General features: G+C 39.5%; 1 protein-coding gene across 1 annotated transcript in view; it reads right to left on the minus strand.

The window, feature by feature from the left end:
- Window positions 1-9,534, minus strand: part of cachd1 (cache domain containing 1) — a 93,183-nt gene extending 83,649 nt beyond the window's left edge. Inside the window, exon 1 of the mRNA XM_002931614.5 lies at window positions 8,959-9,534. Within this exon, the coding sequence (XP_002931660.2) occupies window positions 8,959-9,159 (201 nt within the window). The 5' untranslated portion in view covers window positions 9,160-9,534. The remainder of the gene's footprint in view (window positions 1-8,958) is intronic.
- Between the last annotated feature and the right edge of the window lie 10,515 nt (window positions 9,535-20,049).

The following is a 20,049-nucleotide window of genomic DNA, read 5'->3' on the forward strand; positions in this document are numbered from 1 at the left end:
TGCGTACATAAGTAGCGCTTTATAAATAAAGATATACAAAAAGAAATGCTAGGGATGCAACTTTCCCAAGTTATTTATAAATGTAACTGCTACTAATATCAGTATTTGGCTGACTGTTTCTCTGCACTTCTGGTTCTGACTCCTGAAACTGTTTAGTGGAAGCCATCTGACATAATGTATCACAGCTTGATAGGGACTGCAAGTTTAATTGGGCAGGGACAAATGTGAAGCCCTGCATCATACATAAGTGCCATATAAAAAATTATAATCATAATTATTCATTGTTTAAGAGTCAAAACTAGAGAACAGAAATGGATAAATATTGTTTTCAAGTACAATTACATTTACAAGAAACAAAACCGTGAAAATGTGTAATTAATGCACATGTAATGTACATGGAAAAGGTCTTAGATTTACACTGTCTTCCCTTACATAGAAAACAGTTTTTGGGTGGAGATTCCCTTTAATGCAGAACAGATACATGAGGTTATACAAATTCTTTACAACTTCAGTGTGGTCAATATTCAACTAGATTGTGGCATGGTTGGCTTTTGTAAGGCTTATATTTTAGCACTCCACAAAACCAAAGCATGTAAGAGCAAGTACACCCTTATGGCTTGCAAGCCATTCTGTATCTGGGATTCCAAAGGGCAGCTTCTAACAGGAGGAGATGCTAGTGCAAACAGTATAATCTAGTTATGATTTTTAGACGAATATACTTCCAACCAATCTGGGCAAAATTTGTTCTTTTTAGACCAAATATAATGTGAAAATTATTTGAGAAGTTAAAACAAGATATTTATGCTGATTCCACTGATTCAAACCAAACTCTATAATAAACAAAACAAATAAAAAAGACTTGAATCTGTACAGTGACACATCCAGCGGCTCCTACTAAAGTCTAAAGGTGGCCATACAAGTAGCAATAACAATCTTTCATGCGAAAGATCGTTCCAACCCTCCACTGACGTTCAGGGCTGAATCGTTAGATATGGAGGTAGAAACAATAGAAATTCTACCTCCACCTGCCGATTCAGCCCTGAACGTAGATTTTGCTTGAGCGCCATCAAATTTTTTTAACCTGGCCGATCGATGAGACAACCAAGTTCCACAGCTTTTAGCGAGATCAGTTGCCTCTTTGAGCCACCATACACGCACCGAATATTGTACGAAACAAGGTTTCGTACAATAATATCAGTGCGTGTATGGCTGACTATAGTGTTGAGTATGCAACTTTGCACTATCCAGCTGAGCCAGTCCCACAAAAGCACAGCATCATACAAGCATGTTCCAAACGGGTTCAACCGGGAGGCTCACCTGGCACTCAAACCTTACTTCACTGGATGTGCAAGTCAAAAAAAGAGATCTTTTATACAATTTAAATTGTATGATAGTGAAAAAATGCAACATGTGACCTAATGTTTTGAGGCAAAAGGAGAGGCCTGACATAAGGAACATTTGTTATATGACTTGGTAAAACACATTACATGCAGCAATTCTGGGTAATCACTCAAAAATGCCATCTTCCACATTTTTTGGGCAGTTACCACTCTTGGCAGAAAAAGCCAATGCCACCTGCGTTTGTAGTAACGCACATTACTATGATTCACCTATCACTGTGCAAACAGGGCAGAAAATGCACATGGCATTGGTTTTTTCCACCAGTGGAGAAAATGCATCAAAAATATTTCCAAATATCACAATGTCAGGATCTTTGCTTCTTTGCAAGTAATATTTTTCTTATTTTACACAGGGTTACAAATTATGCTGTAAATGACATTCCCCCTTATGATTCTGAAAGAGGATTGCTAATTCAAAAGGCTGGTCTAGCAGTCTAACATGGTTATGTAATGAAAGATGCAATGTTAACAACAGGTCTGACTGCTGCCCTAAAGCAACCATTCAGTGGGTATTATTTAATGGTCAGAGTCTGCCAATGTATCAGAAATAAATATAGAAAATGAAAGCAAAAGTAAATCTGAGTAAATTTCCATTAATTCTCTATTATCATTAATGAATCATTTGCTACCTTGGGGGAGTTACACAGTTCACAGAAATCAGTTATTCTTTTAATTGTAGTTTTTTTACATGATAAAAATGCATATTATTAATGGAAAAGATTTTACACAGGGATCAAGTTTGCAATTTTCTGTATAGTACTTTATATATATACTTTTTTACCTGTAGTGAAGCCCTCAAGCAGACTGGAGGTGCTATGAATCCCTTGAAGGGTCACACCCTCAAAAAAGCTTAAAGTCTAATGAGTCTATATTTTATAGGAAATAGGGAGTTACACAAAATAATCAGCACCAACTGAAGATAGCATAGAAACAATATATTTTCGTCTCTGCAATGCACTTTCTGAATGCTAATGATTCCTGTTTGAATATTTGAAATGACCTTGCACTGACGTGCAAAATCTTGCACCGAATAAATGTCAAGAGACTCTTCAAGGTCCTTTCAGGGCTAGATTTGGCCTAAGGACTAAACACTTGGGAGAGACCAGACATAAGAATGAGCCTTTAACTGAAATGGTGAATTTTAATAAGCCATTTGCAAACTGGGCACAAGGCATTAGAATGACTATGGATCTGCAGACAGTGAGAAATCACACCAACACACTACATTTGCATATTTAAAACTTTTTAGATTATAAACAGGTTATACAGGAAGACAGTTGTAAATCAATATATTCTATAACGGAGATAAAAAAATCAGTTTGCATTGCTGTGGAGAGCCAGTCACACGTATATATAATAAAATATAACTAGAATATTATCGCTGTGATAATACAATAATGAGGGGCCTTTATCTTCAAAATGTTGACCCACCTTATATAGTTTCATAAAAAAATTTCAACGTAGTAACATCTTCTCTAAAAATGTAACTGCTGGCTTTTAGTCTAATAACTGTGTTTACAAAGGGGCCTCCAGTGGGCCTATCCAACCGATATCTGGGCAAATATCAGACACATGGTTCGCTGATACAATCCTCATGTAATGACCTGCTTTCCGTCAATGTGATCTAAAATCACCTACCTCAAGGTGGACATATTGGGGACAGATCCACTCATTTGGGGACCTTGCCAATCAAGCGGTTCTCTTAGTGTATCTCCAGCTTTAAGGAAAGGACCCAAGGAGCGGTTCAGTTGCCTGCGATAAATCTCTGCTACTGTGGGCAACTAAATGCTCCAAAATGGCTTTCCACCGCTGGTGGAAAGCCTTTTGCATCGCTTCCGTATTTCCGAAGTCACATTAAGTTTCCTCCTGCACACAACTTCAAGTGGCTTCAGAAAACAAAGCAATGCGAAGGGCTTTCCACTGAAAACTCCTATTGTTGCCAGTGGAAAGCCATTTTGGAGCAGTTAGTCACCCACGATAGCAAAGATCTTTTGCTGGCGACTGAACCGTTCAGTGGGTTCTTGCTCTTAGTATTAAAAGCTCTGCAAACACTTGTTTCTTGCCTCTTTTTGTTTGTCTTTTCTTCCTAATAGACTGGAAGCTTTTCAGGGCAGGGACCTCATACTGACCCTGTTTGTGTTTATTTCCTGTAAAGCACTGCATGCATCTGTGGGTCTATACAAAAAATATATTATATATATATATATACATACATATACACATATATATACACACACACACATATACATGTAGTATCTGCCACAGAACTGATTTGTGTATAAGTTTTCGTATTCCTTTTATTTTTAACCATTTTTTTGTTTAGCCCTCGGTGAGGGTGGTGGTGGGGGGGATCAGCCATTTAGTTTATCGAGTTCACACATCAATATTAGCTCACGGTATATCAGTGCTGATGTAGCATTAAAGATACAAAATTACACTGACATATTTGGATTTTCTCCCGTTAATAATTCACCCTGACTTACTATGATTTGCTAGGTTTTCTCTTTTTGAACACAGCAAAGAAGCAGGACAGCTAATTATCTACACATCCACCTTGCCACAACACGTTTGGCAACTTATCTGCACAGGACAGCTGCACGGAGTGTTTGAAGTGAAATGTCACTCCTGCCTAATGCAACCAGGCTTACATCACTAATGATGGCTCGTACTTTGAAGACTGAACTCAAAGCTTGATTAAAAATTCAAATTTCGTCTCTAAAGCATGCTCATTTGAACTGCTTTTCCACTTGGAGTTCCTTGATTTTTTTTTTTTAAACATGAACTAAAAAACAAAAACGCCTGAGAGGAATTATATGAATATGGCACCAGTCTTCTGTTTTTCACAAAGCCCCTCAAGAAATTGTTATGCTTGGACCAGAACCAGCAATAAATCATGTTATACAGATGAGAATTTATTCCTTGGGGTTTTAAAATCCTTTATTAATATAATGTAGATTATCTGAGGATAAAAACTGCAGTGTCACTAGATTGATGATTTTTTATTTTTTTTTGCAATTAAAACAGGGTTGGAAAGTTGTTTAAAGGGGCTCATTGGAATCTGTATCTTTAGGGACAAAGCATTATTAATATTGTCTGTCATTGAAGGAGAATGAGATAAAATGAATTAATTAGAGGAGAAATACACTGATTGTAGATTGTAAGCTCTTTTGGGCAGGGCCCTCTTCACCTCTTGTATCAGTTATTGATTGCTTTATATGTTACTCTGTCTGTCCAATGTATGAAACCAACTTATTGTACAGCGCTGCGGAATATGTTGGTGCTTTATAAATACATGTTAATAATAATAATCTAGTTGACAGAAAAAAGTAAAGCTGGTCATACATTTTAAGACCTGCACATTTAGGTTATCAAGCAAGTGGATCTTTTCTTGATTTGATCAACCACACACTGGCCCAAACTGGCTTATCTGATTTCAGGGCAATGAGTGGATCATGCTGTGGGTCTAATGAGACCTGTAGACTAAGGATTGCATCACCTCGCCAATGCTAGATTTGTTTACGGTACAGTCAACCGATCCAGGGTAAAGGCCATGTCTCTTGTGGTATACTGAAAGTACATGTACCATGGCACCAGTACAGCTAAAACTATTTAATATATATATATATATATATATATATATATATATATATATATAACTTTTTTCCCTAATTGCTAAGTCCCTGTGTGTGCGGCTCTCTGTTCTTGTATTTCCATATTTTGCCAGCACCCAGGGCATTTGTGCCTCAATAGGGTGTGCTCCACTCTTTCTGTTGTTATATATATATATTATATATATTTACACCGGGTATATTTATTATGCTGTGTAAAAAGTGGAGTGAAGCATTACTGGTGATGTTGCCCAGGGCAACCAATCAGCAATTAAATTTCAACCCAAGCAAAGCATCTGATTGGCTGCTATGAGCAACATCACTGGTAATGTTTTACAGAACTTTTTACACAGCATGAGAAATATACCCCTATAGTATGTATATGGGGGAAAGTTTTATATATTTTTTTTTTTTTTGTCGTTACTGGACCTTCAACAGAATGCCTTATCCTTTTAGACAGCATCAAAAATAGACAAATGAAAATTTGATGAGAAACTTTCATGTAAAACAAAAAAATGCCCAGAGGTTGGCATATCTTTTTAGTATGTGTTTATACAATGCTATCTTTTTATACTGCATGCTTGGAACACAGGCCAAAATGATCAAGAGAATAATAGAACTTATGAAATGTTATGCATACTTATTAACTAAATAAACTTGGCAAGAATAGGGGGGAAAATTGGGGAAAACAGTTCCCAGAAAAACTCCAGGGTACATAGTTAAGAGATTGGCCCTGATTTTAATGGAAGAACAGGAATAGAAAATCACAAACATTTTGGTCTTAGGATGTGTCTGGAAAAAAAGTGATTTGTCACATCTCAGAGCTTAAAAACAGCAAACTGTGTTTTTATTGCCAAGTCTGTAAAACAGACACGGCCCCCAAAGAGATTGTGCTGCAATGCTGTCAGGTGTCTGGTACATGTCAAAGTTTAATTGTTCGTGTTGATGTAGCAAAATGCAAGATAAACTGGTCAAAAACTGGCCATGATTATATTAGTGTGTGGGTATACACACACACACACACACGCATTCAGATCTCAGACTGCTGTCCTTGAACAGGATTTGTGCATTTTTACTACTGAGTTTATGCAAGTGAATAAGAAGCCAAAGCACTACGTAGTTTGCAAGACAATAAAACAAACTGTAGGAAGTCACTCAAGCACAATGGGGTTCTAAAGATGGCAAAACAAGCCCCTTTTAAAGATAAAAAGCCATCTGGAACCCACCCCCTAAGGACTGCATATAAAATAAAAGCCCTCATCTTGATCAACAAATCTCAATTTGAGTGAATTCTGCAGTTTGCCTCCCTGAGCAAATTCATTTCAATTCAACTAATTTCAGAGGGGTGAAAAAGAAGTGCAATGAATAGATTACCAGTGAAATGTGCAATTCACTATGCTGGGCTGTACAAGCAAATAAATAGAAAGATTTACCTTTGCAAAGAAACAAGATTAGCAATATAAAAGCAAAAACAATATCAACTGGGAAGAATCATTTATTAATACACAGTGGTAGGAATATTAGTCTGAGAATTCAGCAGGCATTAATTTCTTTATTGCAATATTCTGTGAATGAGGGTGTGACTCACTCTTTAAGAATGGGCGTATCTCTACTTCCTATACAATCCACCAGCTTAAAAAAATGGTGACAATATAAACATACATTGGATCACACGAGTAACAGACTATCAACAAGTCTGCCTTTTTCAATGAACTATGGCTGCCATATGCTTTATTGATGTGTAAATCCCTTTTTGCCCTTTAAGGAGGAAAAGTACTTTATACTGCAGTAGCAAAAACGGAGAACTATTACAACATTTAAAATGTGTTTATTGAAATACCTAACTACCTGAGCAAAAGGCAATATTACACCTTCCTCCAAATAATACAGTTCTCCATATTTTCCACTAGTTTAAAGTGAAGACAATCTTTATGATTGGGGGGGGGGGGTATCATACAAACAAAAGATTATACTTCAAGGTTGGAGAGTGGAAAAATAAAACGCATTGTTAAGAATCTTATTTAAGTGGATTAAACCATTAAACCAGTCATGCTAACAGTTTTTAATGGTCTGGCCAGACATGGGGCTATATGAAGTATAACTCAATGGTCAGCTAGCCTATAGCTACCATGTTATTCTATATAAGTATGCCTAAAGACATGCTATGCATAGAGAATCATGTAACTAGTTCTATAGGAACTTCTTATGGGGTATTTAAGATGACTACAAAACATACAAAACCATTCCTTATACATATCTATAAATGATTTGATAAACACAAGCACTAATAACAGATAAGCATGAATTTTAAGAAACATTTATAGAAAGAGATTCTTACAATGAACAGTGCCTTCGACAAGTGATGGCAATTTGTAAGCAGAATTCTGACTTCATAAATGAGTACCTACACATCCAGTAGAGAAGACATTATTATTATCATCCTTTATTTCTATACCACTGACATATCAGCAAATTGCTGCAGAATATAACACATCATCATAATCAGTCTCTGCCCCACTGGGGCTTACAATCTACGGTACATAATGCACAGCCTTTTAGCCCTACTGTACAGGAGGGTAAGTTGACACACATGAAGCTGGCGCAAAAAAACAAAATGATTTCTTACTTAGAATTGTTTATCCTTTGTTAAAAAGTCTGTAAAAAAATGACAGCACTATTAAAATAGAATTTAACATTTAAGCATATTAGACGTTACTGAAAGTTACCATTCCAAATATAAGACTGACAACTTACATTTTATTGACTATTTAAGATATCTTCAGTTTTATTCTTGATGTGTAAAAAATAATATTCTCATGCCTAAGATATTGTTCCACCATTTTGCAAACAAATCTGGGTAAAGTGCTTTATTAGAGCTTTCAGATGAATCATGGCTGCCTTATATATTTATTATGAAGATAAAGACCCCAGTACAAAATAAACTTTCAATAAAACGTTTTTACAAAATGCAAGGCCTGCTTACAAACACGCCATTTCCCTATGACAGGTGTCACAAGAGAGGATTCTTTTAAAAATAAAGATATAATGCAGCAGCTGTAGGTTTTATTTAATTAACCAAGGAAGATCAATCAGTAGCCCAAAGCATAAGGCACTTCCATACTCCAGAAGGCAAGCCACACCAGACACCTCAGCTCCTGATATCAAGATAGCCAGTGATTTGGAAAGGATCTGTTCCAACAAGCCGGTGTGGCTACTAGAGTTAAACAGCACTGCAGCATACTAATTTCTTGCAAGACAAATAGAAGGACTGGTTATCACATTCCCATAAGTTAAATGGCAAGCATAGGTAGAAAATGGAATTTGTCAGAATATAAGTTTCCAGCAAAACAGCTGAAATTCACCGCTAATTGAAAAGTAAAACAAAAAGTTTGGGGCAATTCTGAGATACAATCAGTCACAATTATATTGCTGCGGGAAGGTGATTTGCACTGTCAATCTGGCAGTAGTTAGTAATGGGCAAACTGTGCCCCCCCCCCCCCCCAGCTATTGTCAAAGAGTGCTTGCACCCCTCACATATAGCTGTAAATATGTGTAAGGCTTCAGATTTGCCACTCACGGCTCCGACCCCTCGGCATGTGAGAGTCAGCCAGCTGTGGGCACATTTTATTATTGTTTCCCATCCTTGCGGCCAGGTCACTGCTCCCATGATCCCACGGGGCCCTTAAATCACAGCAGGTCTGGGACGCCTAAACAGAAAGGAACGACATTCTTATGGAAACAGAGAGCACTCAATAGCGACCATCAAATGCATTCTTCCCATCTGTGGGCTGCACAATAGAGGTGCAATGTGCCCGCAACACAACCAGCCGATGAGAAGTTGTAGGCTTCCCGGCCCAAACATGTACCAAAATACAAGGATAACCTCCCCCCCCCCCCGTCTCCTATAAAGCAACTGTGAGACAATACTGGCAGAGCCCGGCTGCACCTACCAGCATGCTGAATACCCCCAGCTCCTCCGCCGCCAGTTTCTTCATCTGTGCCGCCACCAGCTGAGCTTCCTCTAGGATGTTAAATTCCGAGTCTGCACGGGCAGTTCCCCACACGGTAACCGCGGAAGAAAGGAGAAGAGGAAGCCAAATAAGTGTGGATCCGGGAGCCGCACGCAGCCTCTCTCCTAGCCCCATAGCCATTGCCCTGGCTGCACTGCTGCTTCCCTAACAATCCCGTCTGCAAAACTTCTGGCGCTTTCCCTCCCCTTCCTTTCCAACTCCCAAAGTTCTCCTTCAGTGCCGGCGGTCGGCCATCTCCGGGCTGGCTCTTTGCACGAGCATTAGGCACCACAGGTTCCCGAGAGTTGGAGGCTACCGGGGAGAGCCCAGCACAATACAGCGCCCAGGCAGCTCCTTCATACCCTGCTGGAGTCCCGGGGAGAGTGCGAACTCGGATTGCTGCTGCTGCTACAGGGGGCGGGGAAATCTCCAGCAGGCAGTGCACAAGGTGAGGGGGAGACAGAGAGGCAAGTGCTGCCCCCTTGCGCTACGACGAGGTCACACAGGCTGCGGGACTACAGCAGCCTCTCCAGCTTCTACTGAAGTGCAGTTCCCGGCAGCCATTCACAGGCGCTCCTTTTCTGGGACTATGGAAATAATAGTAAAAAACTAGAGAGGTACATTTCCTGAAGAAAATGTGAGTGGTGCTTGCTGTGGCAAAACTCGTGCCCCAATATTACAATGTTTCCTTCAGTTTGGTTAATTGCCCCCTGCTGGGGCAATTAACCGCCCACCCCCTAGAAAAGTCATTGCACCCCATTCCCGAATAAGCCACATGGTTTGACACCTCATTCACGGGTCTATGACAAACGGTGTGGGACTCAGTCAAAGCTGGTCTTAATGTTAAGTCTATGGGCGGATAATTGCCCCCTGCTGGGGCAATTAACCGCCCACCCCTCAGAAAAGTCATAGCACCCCATTCCCGAATAGGCCGCACGGTTTGACACCTCATTCATGGGTCTACTACAAACTAGTTATTTGCCAAAATCCCCATTATAATGGGGGCAAATGGGGCAAATTTGGGGACCTCTCTTGCCCCAGGGGTAAAACTTATACCCCATTCCCGAATAAGCCACACGGTTTGACACCTCATTCATGGGTCTACGACAAACGGTGCGGGACTCAGTCAAAGCTGGTCTTAATGTTAAGTCTATGGGCGGATAAATGTCCCCTGCGGGGGCAATTAGCCGCCAACCCCTTAGAAAAGTCATAGCACCCCATTTCCAAATAGGCCGCACGGTTTGACACCTCACTCATGGGTCTACGACAAACGGTGCGGGACTAGTTACGTACCGAACTTTTGTACGGAAGAAGAAGAATAAGCTTGTGAGATAATAGTAGTGATGCTTTGCAAGCACCACTAAAAAGTCTGCCAAATGAGTTGTAAGAACGTATTCCAAATAATATAAAATATTGCCCTTTATTTTTATCGCGCTGACATGTCAGAACAGTTGGGCAAAGTTTTTTTTTATACAAATACCCTGCAAACTAGCCATTTCGTTTTAGAAAATCAAATATGATTATGAATATTATAGTTATAATAATATACAGTTTGGTAATTTCTCTATGGGACCAAACTGTGTTTTGATTTATCAAAACATGAGTTCGAATTCTGAATGGGAAAAATTCGGATTGGAAATGAAAATTTCTGAAGATCACAAATATCACGAAAATGCTTCCGAAAAAATCGCATTAGTCACGATTAGTCTCTCTGCTGCTTTTGACACTGTGGATCACCCTCTTCTCTTCCAGTCTCTCCGCTCTCTTGGTCTTTGCGACACTGCCTTATCCTGGTTTTCATCTTATCTCTCAGATCGATCCTTCAGTGTCTCTTACAATGGGGAATCGTCTTCTCCCTTGCCTCTTTCTGTCGGGGTTCCTCAAGGCGCTGTCCTGGGCCCCTTAATATTTTCTCTCTATACCTCCTCACTTGGCAAATTAATCAATTCTTTTGGCTTTCAGTCCACTTGGATGTCCAAACGTTACCTTAAATGAAACCTCTCTAAGACTGAATTGGTTCTCTTCCCCCATCCAACGCCCACATTGTTCCTGAGGTATCTATAACGGTTAACAATTCTACGATGACCCCATCTTCCCAGGCCCGGTGCCTTGGGGTTATCCTTGATTCTGCCTTATCCTTCACTCCTCATATCCAATCCCTTACCAAATCATGTCACTTTCACCAAGAAATATTTCCAAAATACGATCATTTATCACCCAAGATGCTGCCAAAATTCTTATTCACTCTCTAATAATATCTCGCCTGGACTACTCTAACTCCCTATTAATTGGCCTTCCCCTCCAAAGACTGTCCCCTCTCCAGTCCATAATGAATAATGCTGCCAGGATCATACACCTCTCCAACTGCTCCTCCTCTGCCATGCCACTCTGCCAATCCCTGCACTGGCTTCCCCTACCATCCAGGATACAATTCAAAATAATGACTCTCACATTCAAAGCAGTTCATAACTCTGCCCAACCCTACATCTCTGAACTCATCTCTAGGTACCATCCAACCCGCTTGTTACGCTCCACTACTGACCTGCTCCTCAACTCCTCTCTCATTCCCTCCTCACACGGTCACATTCAAGACTTTCCAAGGGCTGCCCCCCTTCTCTGGAATTCACTCCCACAATTTATCAGACTTTCTCCCAATCTCTCTGCCTTCAAGAGATCTCTAAAAACGCATTTATTTAGAGAAGCTTACCCTAATCTAGTTTAGCAATACCTTGCGCCACACCTCTCACAACTCTGGTCATGCCCATTCCCACACCTTGTGTCTCAACCCTTTCTCCTTGTAGATTGTAAGCTCTTTTGGGCAGGGCCCTCTTCACCTCTTGTATCGGTTATTGATTGCTTTATATGTTACTCTGTATGTCCAATGTATAAAACCCACTTATTGTACAGCGCTGCGGAATATGTTGGTGCTTTATAAAAAAATGTTAATAATAATAATAAACAGTGGCAAAACTGATCCGATTTTTTTCCCGCTAAAAATACGAAAAAGTGCGCAAGGTACGAAGAAGTCGCGGAAAATATGATTGGACCGATCGAGCGAACGGTCGGAGCGTTCGTGGATAAGTAAATGTGCCCCTTAAACTTGTATATTCTAATAAAAAAGAACCCCCTGTTGTAAAATATGAGGATATTAGAAGTCACCCCTAAATTCCATGACCTGTATAAAAACACCCAGCCTTTGGCCTTGTGCTTTTATATGGTCATGAAACTCCTTGGTGACTTATAATATCCCTATATTTTACAATAGGGGGTACTTTATTCACTATATTAACATGTATTTTAAAATCTAAAACATTTTCTGCAGTGCTAACCAACACAAGAGGTAAAAATGCAACTATTTACATTACTATTTATGTAAAATGTAGAAGCAGAACAATTTATGTGTTTATTAGCAGGTGATCAAAACAGGGCTGCTGGGTACAAAGTGAAGGCAAGTATGCACAATTTTGCATCCAATTTTAGTGCTGGGGCCAGGGGCGGGCCAAGCTGTCCGGGAGCCCTAGGCAACCCGGTCGGCCACCTGGGCCGCCCCGCCCCCTCCGTTGGCGCGCATGCGCAGTTCGGGGGGGGTGCGATGCCGTGGGTCATTGCCCCCCCCGCTTGTCATTAGCGGCGGGGGCAATGACAAAGTAGGGGAACTAGTGGTAGGCAGCAGAGGCTTCTGCCTGGCGCCCCCTAATCATTGCGCCCTAGGCAGCTGCCTCTTCTGCCTACCCCTAGTTCCGGCCCTGGCTGGGGCACTTGTGTTTGTGAATGAGATTTAATACTTGTGACCCAAGTACTAAGGCTGATTTGCCTCTGTCCAGCTGTACCAAATCTCAGTTGAGCAAATACTGCTAGTATTAGGCTAATGCCACACAAAGCATATGGCACATATTTCTGGCAAGCCGAAAAACACTTGTCGAAAATACACTGCATACGCTCCTACCAGTGCCTGCACCCGAATGAACTGAATATGCCTGGGTGCAGGCACATGTAGCCAATATCCAAAAACGTGAGACTTTGCATGTTGTGTTTTTATGTGGATATCGGCTACATGTGCCTGCATCCGAGCATTCATTCGGGTGCAGGCACAGGCAGGAGCGTATGGAGTGTATTTTCGGAAATATGCATCATACGCTATGTGTGGCATTAGCCTAAGCCTTAACTCCAAACCATTTTCCATGAAAATAGACAGAAAAAAGCCCAATGCATTTTGTGTGGGAAAAAAAGGCAAAAAGAACCCATTGATTCCAATGCATTTTGCATAAAAAAGGCAAAAAATGCCCATTGACTCCAATGCATTTTGTGTGAAAATAAAAAATTTCCAGGACAGATTTACTCATCACTAAAAATAAACTATATGGTCACAAGTATCCAGATGCTCCTAAAATCATATGTCCTAATTTAGAAAATTCACTGTTGAGTTTCATATTGTCTCAACATAAACAAACCTTTTTTTTTTTCTAAATCCCCCAAAGTTCATGTCATATTGTGGGTGCAATTTTTTTGCTTCACTCTGGAATGTGTGCATTACATCACTTCCTAAAGCGCAGCCTACACATGATGTCACTTCCGGGTATAGCCGCAAATGTTCGGTAGGGTGCTGGGGCGCGCAGCACTGTCTGCCTGCCACATACACTTAGCATTACCATGTGCAATTCATATTATGTAAGGGCCTGTAGAGAAACCTAAACAATAAAAAGTTACAACAATAAAAATGTAGCCTAATAGAATATCAATCTATTGGCCGCTTGGGTCAGTGACAGCAGTTAAAACCACAAGCTGATAGAGAAGTAAACAAAAGTAGGCAATTAAAACAAAAATAAAAATCAATGTAAAAGTTATTAAAATAGAAATGGTCTAAGTGTTACTAAATAAGGCTAAACTGTAAAATAGAAGGTGAATTTCCCTTTTATTATAATGGCATGCTACATACACCTTTTTAAACAATCTAGCTATATATTGCATTTTAAGGTTGTTTTTCTTGGATGCAGAAACAAATTTAAATGATTTTCTAGAAAGGTAAGTTATTTCAGCAGAGAATGCACTGATACTGCATTTCAGTCTTTCTCCCGGCAGAAAGAGTCATGTGATATGTAAATCCTGTTAAATTATTTCTTAGCTCATATATTTTTAAATCATATTTCTTTCTTGTTGGATATTTGTATTGAGATCACATTTCATCCTTATCTTCCCAACATCAAAAGCAGTAACATTCTCTGCTCTCTTGCTGGCAGTACTAGGAAGCAGGACTGAAAGCAATAGCATGAAAATAATATTTCTATAAATATACAAATATACCTGTGCAAGACAATAAGCAATAAACCTATGCTACTAATACAGGTATATTGTTGCTAAGCGAATCCTGCCTTATGAGGAAAAAAAAGTCCTTTACGACACAATTGTCCCTATAACTGGAGACTAATTGGTGTTTAGCTGACAAAGTGGAATGCCATTGTTGAAGGCCTAATGCCATGTTATATATGGTTATTTTGTCTTGCCTTGTTAAAGGTCAGAGAACCCACAGTTCTTTTTTTAAAACCAGTGAAGGGCTTCTTTCCCATTAGGGTTGCCATCTGGCCAGCATTTTAATGTCCTGGGCAGTAAAAATGATGCCTGATGCCAATGTGATTAATAGGTAACAAAAATAAAAAAATAGGAAGGCCAGTATTATTTTCCAGAAAAGGTGGCAATCCTGTTCCCTATCCACATGTAATGCTTCCCATGGGATACTCCCTTGCACCATACCTGACCCAACAAGAAAAAGTAACGCAGTGGACTTGGCACAGGGATGTATTTAGGACCTAAACACGTCTCACACTTCCACCTGCATTCACCCTTCTTCTGCCTTACCCCCCTAGCTCTGCCGCCAGATTTGCATAGGTTTAATCAGAGGGGTGGCTGGGGAGGTTCTTTATTTTTTATTTTTTTCAGTTATATAGGCACCAGAGATCCACCCCCCTTAAAGCTGCTGCCTTCGGCACAGGCCCTTTAGTGCCTATACATAAATATGCTCCTGCCTTGGCAGCAGCTGTGTATGGGCCCTGTGAATGAGGGTTAACTGGCTTTAAGTGTATTCTTGTAATTGCTCACTTTACATGTAGGAGATTCTGGGGTAGATAGGTGAGCAGATTTGGGTTATGACAAAGTGAGCAGGGAGGTCAGTGTCATGTTGGGACACCCCCGGATGGGTGTTACCAGGAAAGAATCTTTCTGAGTATGGCGAAGCACTGGTCTGGTGGGTTGAGAAAAATAAGTAGAGAGGGAATTCTGTGCCACTGCATGATCTTGTAAACAATTGTGCTGTGAAAAAGCTTTGTCACAGGAGCAGTGTGAGAAAGTAGCTTTGAAATTGGTTTCCCCTTATGTGGGGGGCCTGGAAATCTGTGCGTGGGAACCCAGGCTCCAAACATTATTCCGCTATGCAGGTATCTACTATCTACCATAAAAGGACCAAACATGGAGTTTGCATGTTGTGTTTTATGTGGATATCGGCTACATGTGCCTGCATCCGAGCGTATTCAGTTCATTCGGGAGCAGGCACAGGCAGGAGTGTATGGAGTGTATTTTCGGTAACCATTTTCTGCTTGCCGAAAATATGCATCATACGCTATGTGTGGCATTAGCCTAAGCCTTAACTCCAAACCATTTTGCGTGAAAATAGACAGAAAAAGCCCAATGCATTTTGTGTGGAAAAAAAAGCCAAAAAGAACCCATTGATTCATGGAGTTGCTTAAATTTCCCTGTTTGCCTTGTTTAGGTCAGAAAAATAAAAATCATACATTTTTTTGTGATTTAAACAATAGGCAAAAATTGTGTTTATCATGGCCCTATTTATTGAACTAATGTTGAACAAGGGAATACAGGTATCGGACCCCTTATCCGGAAACCCGTTATCCAGAAAGCTCCGAATTACGGAAAGCCCGTCTCCCATAGACTCCATTATAAGCAAATAATTCAGAATTTTAAAACTGATTTCCTTTTTTTATGTAGAAATAAAACAGCACCTTGTAATTGATCCCAACTAAGATATAAATAATCCTTATTGGATGCAAAACAATCCTATTGAGTTTAATTAATGTTTTATTAATTTTTTAGTAGACTTAAGGTATGGAGATCCAAATTACGGAAAGACCCCTTATCCGGAATACCCTTGGTCCCGAGCATTCTGGATAATGGGTCCTATACCTGTATATGGTTCCTTTGTGGGTAGTGTGATATGGGTAATAACCCATACAGGCCCATGTGTTGCTAATTGTACTAAATAGATATCCTAGACCTTGCTCTTTGCACAGATAGATTGTTGCTTTCTATGGCCAAAAATAATTATATGTACATTTACAGAAATAGCCATAGCTCTCTTAAACAAATAGCTAAATTTCAGGCACGACTTACAAATATTCTACAAGAAATACAACAGGCATGGGATCTGTTATGTGGGAACCTGTTATCCAAAAAGCTTTGCCTTACGCAATGGTGATCTCCCACAAGGTACATTTTAATCGAATAATTCTAATTTTTAAAAATGAGTTCCTTTTTCTCTGTTATAATAAAACAGTACCTTGTACCTAGGGTTGCCATCTTTTTATAAAACCTATACCTGCAGGGCGGGGCCATGAGATGTAAATGGCATGGTCAGTGATGTCACAGGGCAGGTGACAGGTTGAGGACTTAATCTGAAATTAGCCGAGTTTTGGAGCAAAAAGTCAGGCCGGGGGAAGATAGACAAGTTATTACAAGTTATTGTTTGGTAAATTTGTAATACTGTTCCAGACTAGGCCGGTAAAATACCTTCCAGGTTGCAACCCTACTTGTTCATTATACCAAATAAGATAAAATTAATCCTTATTGGAGGCAAACAATCCTGTTGGGTTTATTTAAAGGAACAGTAACACCAAAAAATCAAAGTGTATAAAAGGAACTACAGTATAATGTACTGTTGCCCTGCACTGGTGCAACTGGTGTATTTGCTTTAGAAACAATAACTATAGTTTAGTAAATGAAGCTGCTGTGTAGCCATGGAGGCAGCCATTTAAAAGAGAAAAGGCACAGGTTACATAGCAGATAACAGATAAGTTCTGTACAATACAATGGTGTTTTATCTGTTATCTGCTATGTGCCTGTGCCTTTTCTCCTTTTTCCAGCTTGAATGGCTGCCCCCATGGCTACACAGTGGCTTATTATATAAACTATAGAAGTGTTTCTGAAGCAAATGTGCAAATTTTACCAGTGCAGGGCAACAGTGCATTGTATTATGATTACTTAAAAACATTTTTATTTTTTGGTGTTACTGTTCCTTTAATGTTTAAATGATTTTTTAGTAGACATAAAGTATGGTGATCTAAATTATGGAATTATCTTAGTTAAGAAAATCCAGGTCTAGACCATTCTGGATAACAGGTCCCATATCTGTATTTGTCTTTATTTACCTCCAGCTTCTTATGAACAGAATGTTCTGGGCCATGCCAAAAGCATTCAAAAACCCTGTGCTCTGCAATCAGACAAATAAATCTGCAAAGTTAATTTTACACATACATATGGCCTACATGATTGTATAGTATAATCATCATAAAAGTCTGATTGCTTTAAGAAAATTAACAGTCAATGACAGCTGGCATCATGCTTTTTTGGTAAACAAAGCTGTATTTGAATGTAACCACATTCATCTGAGTCACAATGAAATCCACTTTCATGTGAGCATAACAACAACAAAAATTCAAGAAATTATTTTCTAAGACAGAGTTTAGCCCCAACAACTTTCAGTGCCAAACCTCACACTAATGTGGAAGGCTGAATTTAATGCAAAGCTCAATATAAGGAAGAATCTTTGTACAATAACCACACACCCAAGAGGCCAGTATTGTTAGAGGCATTGTAAATTTGCTGATTACTATGGCAACCAAAATACTTTTTATTTTTAGTTAGACAGGGGGGGTGTGATAGACAGAAAACACAGAAAAAGAATGATAGCAGACATAAAGCAAGGGACATTTTATTTCAGATGACAGACTGACATGACAACTCTAATGATTTGTTCAAAAGAGAGAAATAATTAATGAATGCATCCCAGATAACAAATTTACATTTCTTTCCAGCTTGTGAGACTTCATATGCAGTGGGGAATGGATGTTTGTTTCACTGCTGGAACTTTCATCACTGCTGATATGTAGCAAGTATTTCAATTGTCAGTTTTCTCTGACATTTTCATGAAGCAAACTGAAGGGCTATAAAAATGTATATACACAGAGAGAAAGAACACACAATCCAATGCAAAATATGCACAACATAAAAATATACAGGAAAACTGCAAATTGGTCCAAAGTGATGTGTATTGTGCCAAACATTCTTCGGATAAGCCTCTGGGTTAGAATAAATATCAGACTGCGCAAACTGAGAAAAGCTTTTACCCCTCCAAAAAAAAATCCCTGCTCAGCTTACTTGAAATATATATGTTATGTATGTTACATATATTTAGAAATGTTTATGATAAAAATATGAAGTGCAGTGTTAGAATTAACATATATTTATAAAGCACCAACCTATTCACAGCCCTGTACAATAAATGGATGTATACAAGAAGTAAAATTGCCAAAAAGTGCTGCCCAAAAGTGCCATGGCGTCATTCACAGGCAGTTTAAAGTGCCAAAAATTGACCAATTCTTTTGCACTTTGTCCACTGCATAGAAAATAGATACTAGAAAAAACACCACTCTCAGCAGGCTCAGTCTTGAGAACATTTTTGTCTATTTTAATAGACAAATAGTAACTACTAAAATTTCAGCGTTTTAATTTCATCTATGTAATCTTAATCAGGGAAATAGATGTGATTAAAATGTTGGAATTTTAGTCATTAGTACCTGCCTATTAAAATCAGTTTCTCTAAACTGATCCTGCACCCAGGCATGTTGTTTGGATGTCACGTGAGCACTCCCCATTTTCCAGATAGATAGATAGATAAATAGATAATGTAAGGGACACAAGGTTTTGCTACTGTTTATTGCAGGTAGTCCCCTTAGTTTTTGAACAGCTGAGAGTGGCCCTAATTTAAAAAATAGAACTTTTTGGCTTAAATGAGGAGCATTACATTTGGAGAAGAAAAAACACTGCATTCCAGCATAAGATCCATGTCCCATCTATGAAACATGGTGGTGGGCCTGTTTTGCTGCATCTGGGCCTGAACGGCTTGCTATCATTGATGGAACAATCAATTCTAAGGGAAAATGTCAAGACATCTGTCCGTGGACTGAATCTCAAAAGACAGTGGGTCATGCAGCAAGACAACCATCCTAAACACCCAAGTCGTTCTACCAAAGAATGGTTAAAGAAGAATAAAGTGAATGTTCTGGAAAGTCAAAGTCCTGACCTTAATCCAACTGAAATGTTGTGGAAAGATTTAAAGCCTTGTTTATGTAAGGAAACCCAGCCTTGTTTATGTGAGGAAACCCACCAGCACCCAAATGCTGAAGCCGTTCTGTATAGAGGAATGGGCTAAAATTCCTCGGAGTCGATGTGCGGGACTGATCAACAGTTACAGCAAACGTTTAGTTGCAATTATTGCTGCACAAGGGGGGTCACACCAAATCCTGAGAGCAAGAGTCACTTTTTGCCACATGCAGGTATGTTATTTTATAATTTTTTTCATAAATACATGACCAAATATTATAATTTTTGACTCATCTGTTTAACTAGGTTTTCTTCATCTACTTTTAGTACTTGAAAATCAGATGATCTTTAAGGTTCACAAACTTTCAAGCACCACTGTATATTCATGAGTAACCACAGAATAAATGTACCGTATTTTCCGGCGTATAAGACGACTTTTTAACCCCGAAAAATCCATGCCAAAGTCGGGGGTCGTCATATACGCCAGGTACTTACTCAAAGTATAAGCCGAGTGCGCTCGCCCCCCCCCCCCGTGTGGACGTATGTTAGGCCCCCCTGCATCCCACCACCCCTGGCCGTTCGTACTGCGCAAAAAATAAAAATAAAAGCTAATATCAACCTTGCATCCTTGGGTGGGCACCCCTCACA

This window comes from Xenopus tropicalis, chromosome 4 (genome assembly GCF_000004195.4).
Source record: "Xenopus tropicalis strain Nigerian chromosome 4, UCB_Xtro_10.0, whole genome shotgun sequence".
In the NCBI taxonomy this organism is placed as follows: domain Eukaryota; kingdom Metazoa; phylum Chordata; class Amphibia; order Anura; family Pipidae; genus Xenopus; species Xenopus tropicalis.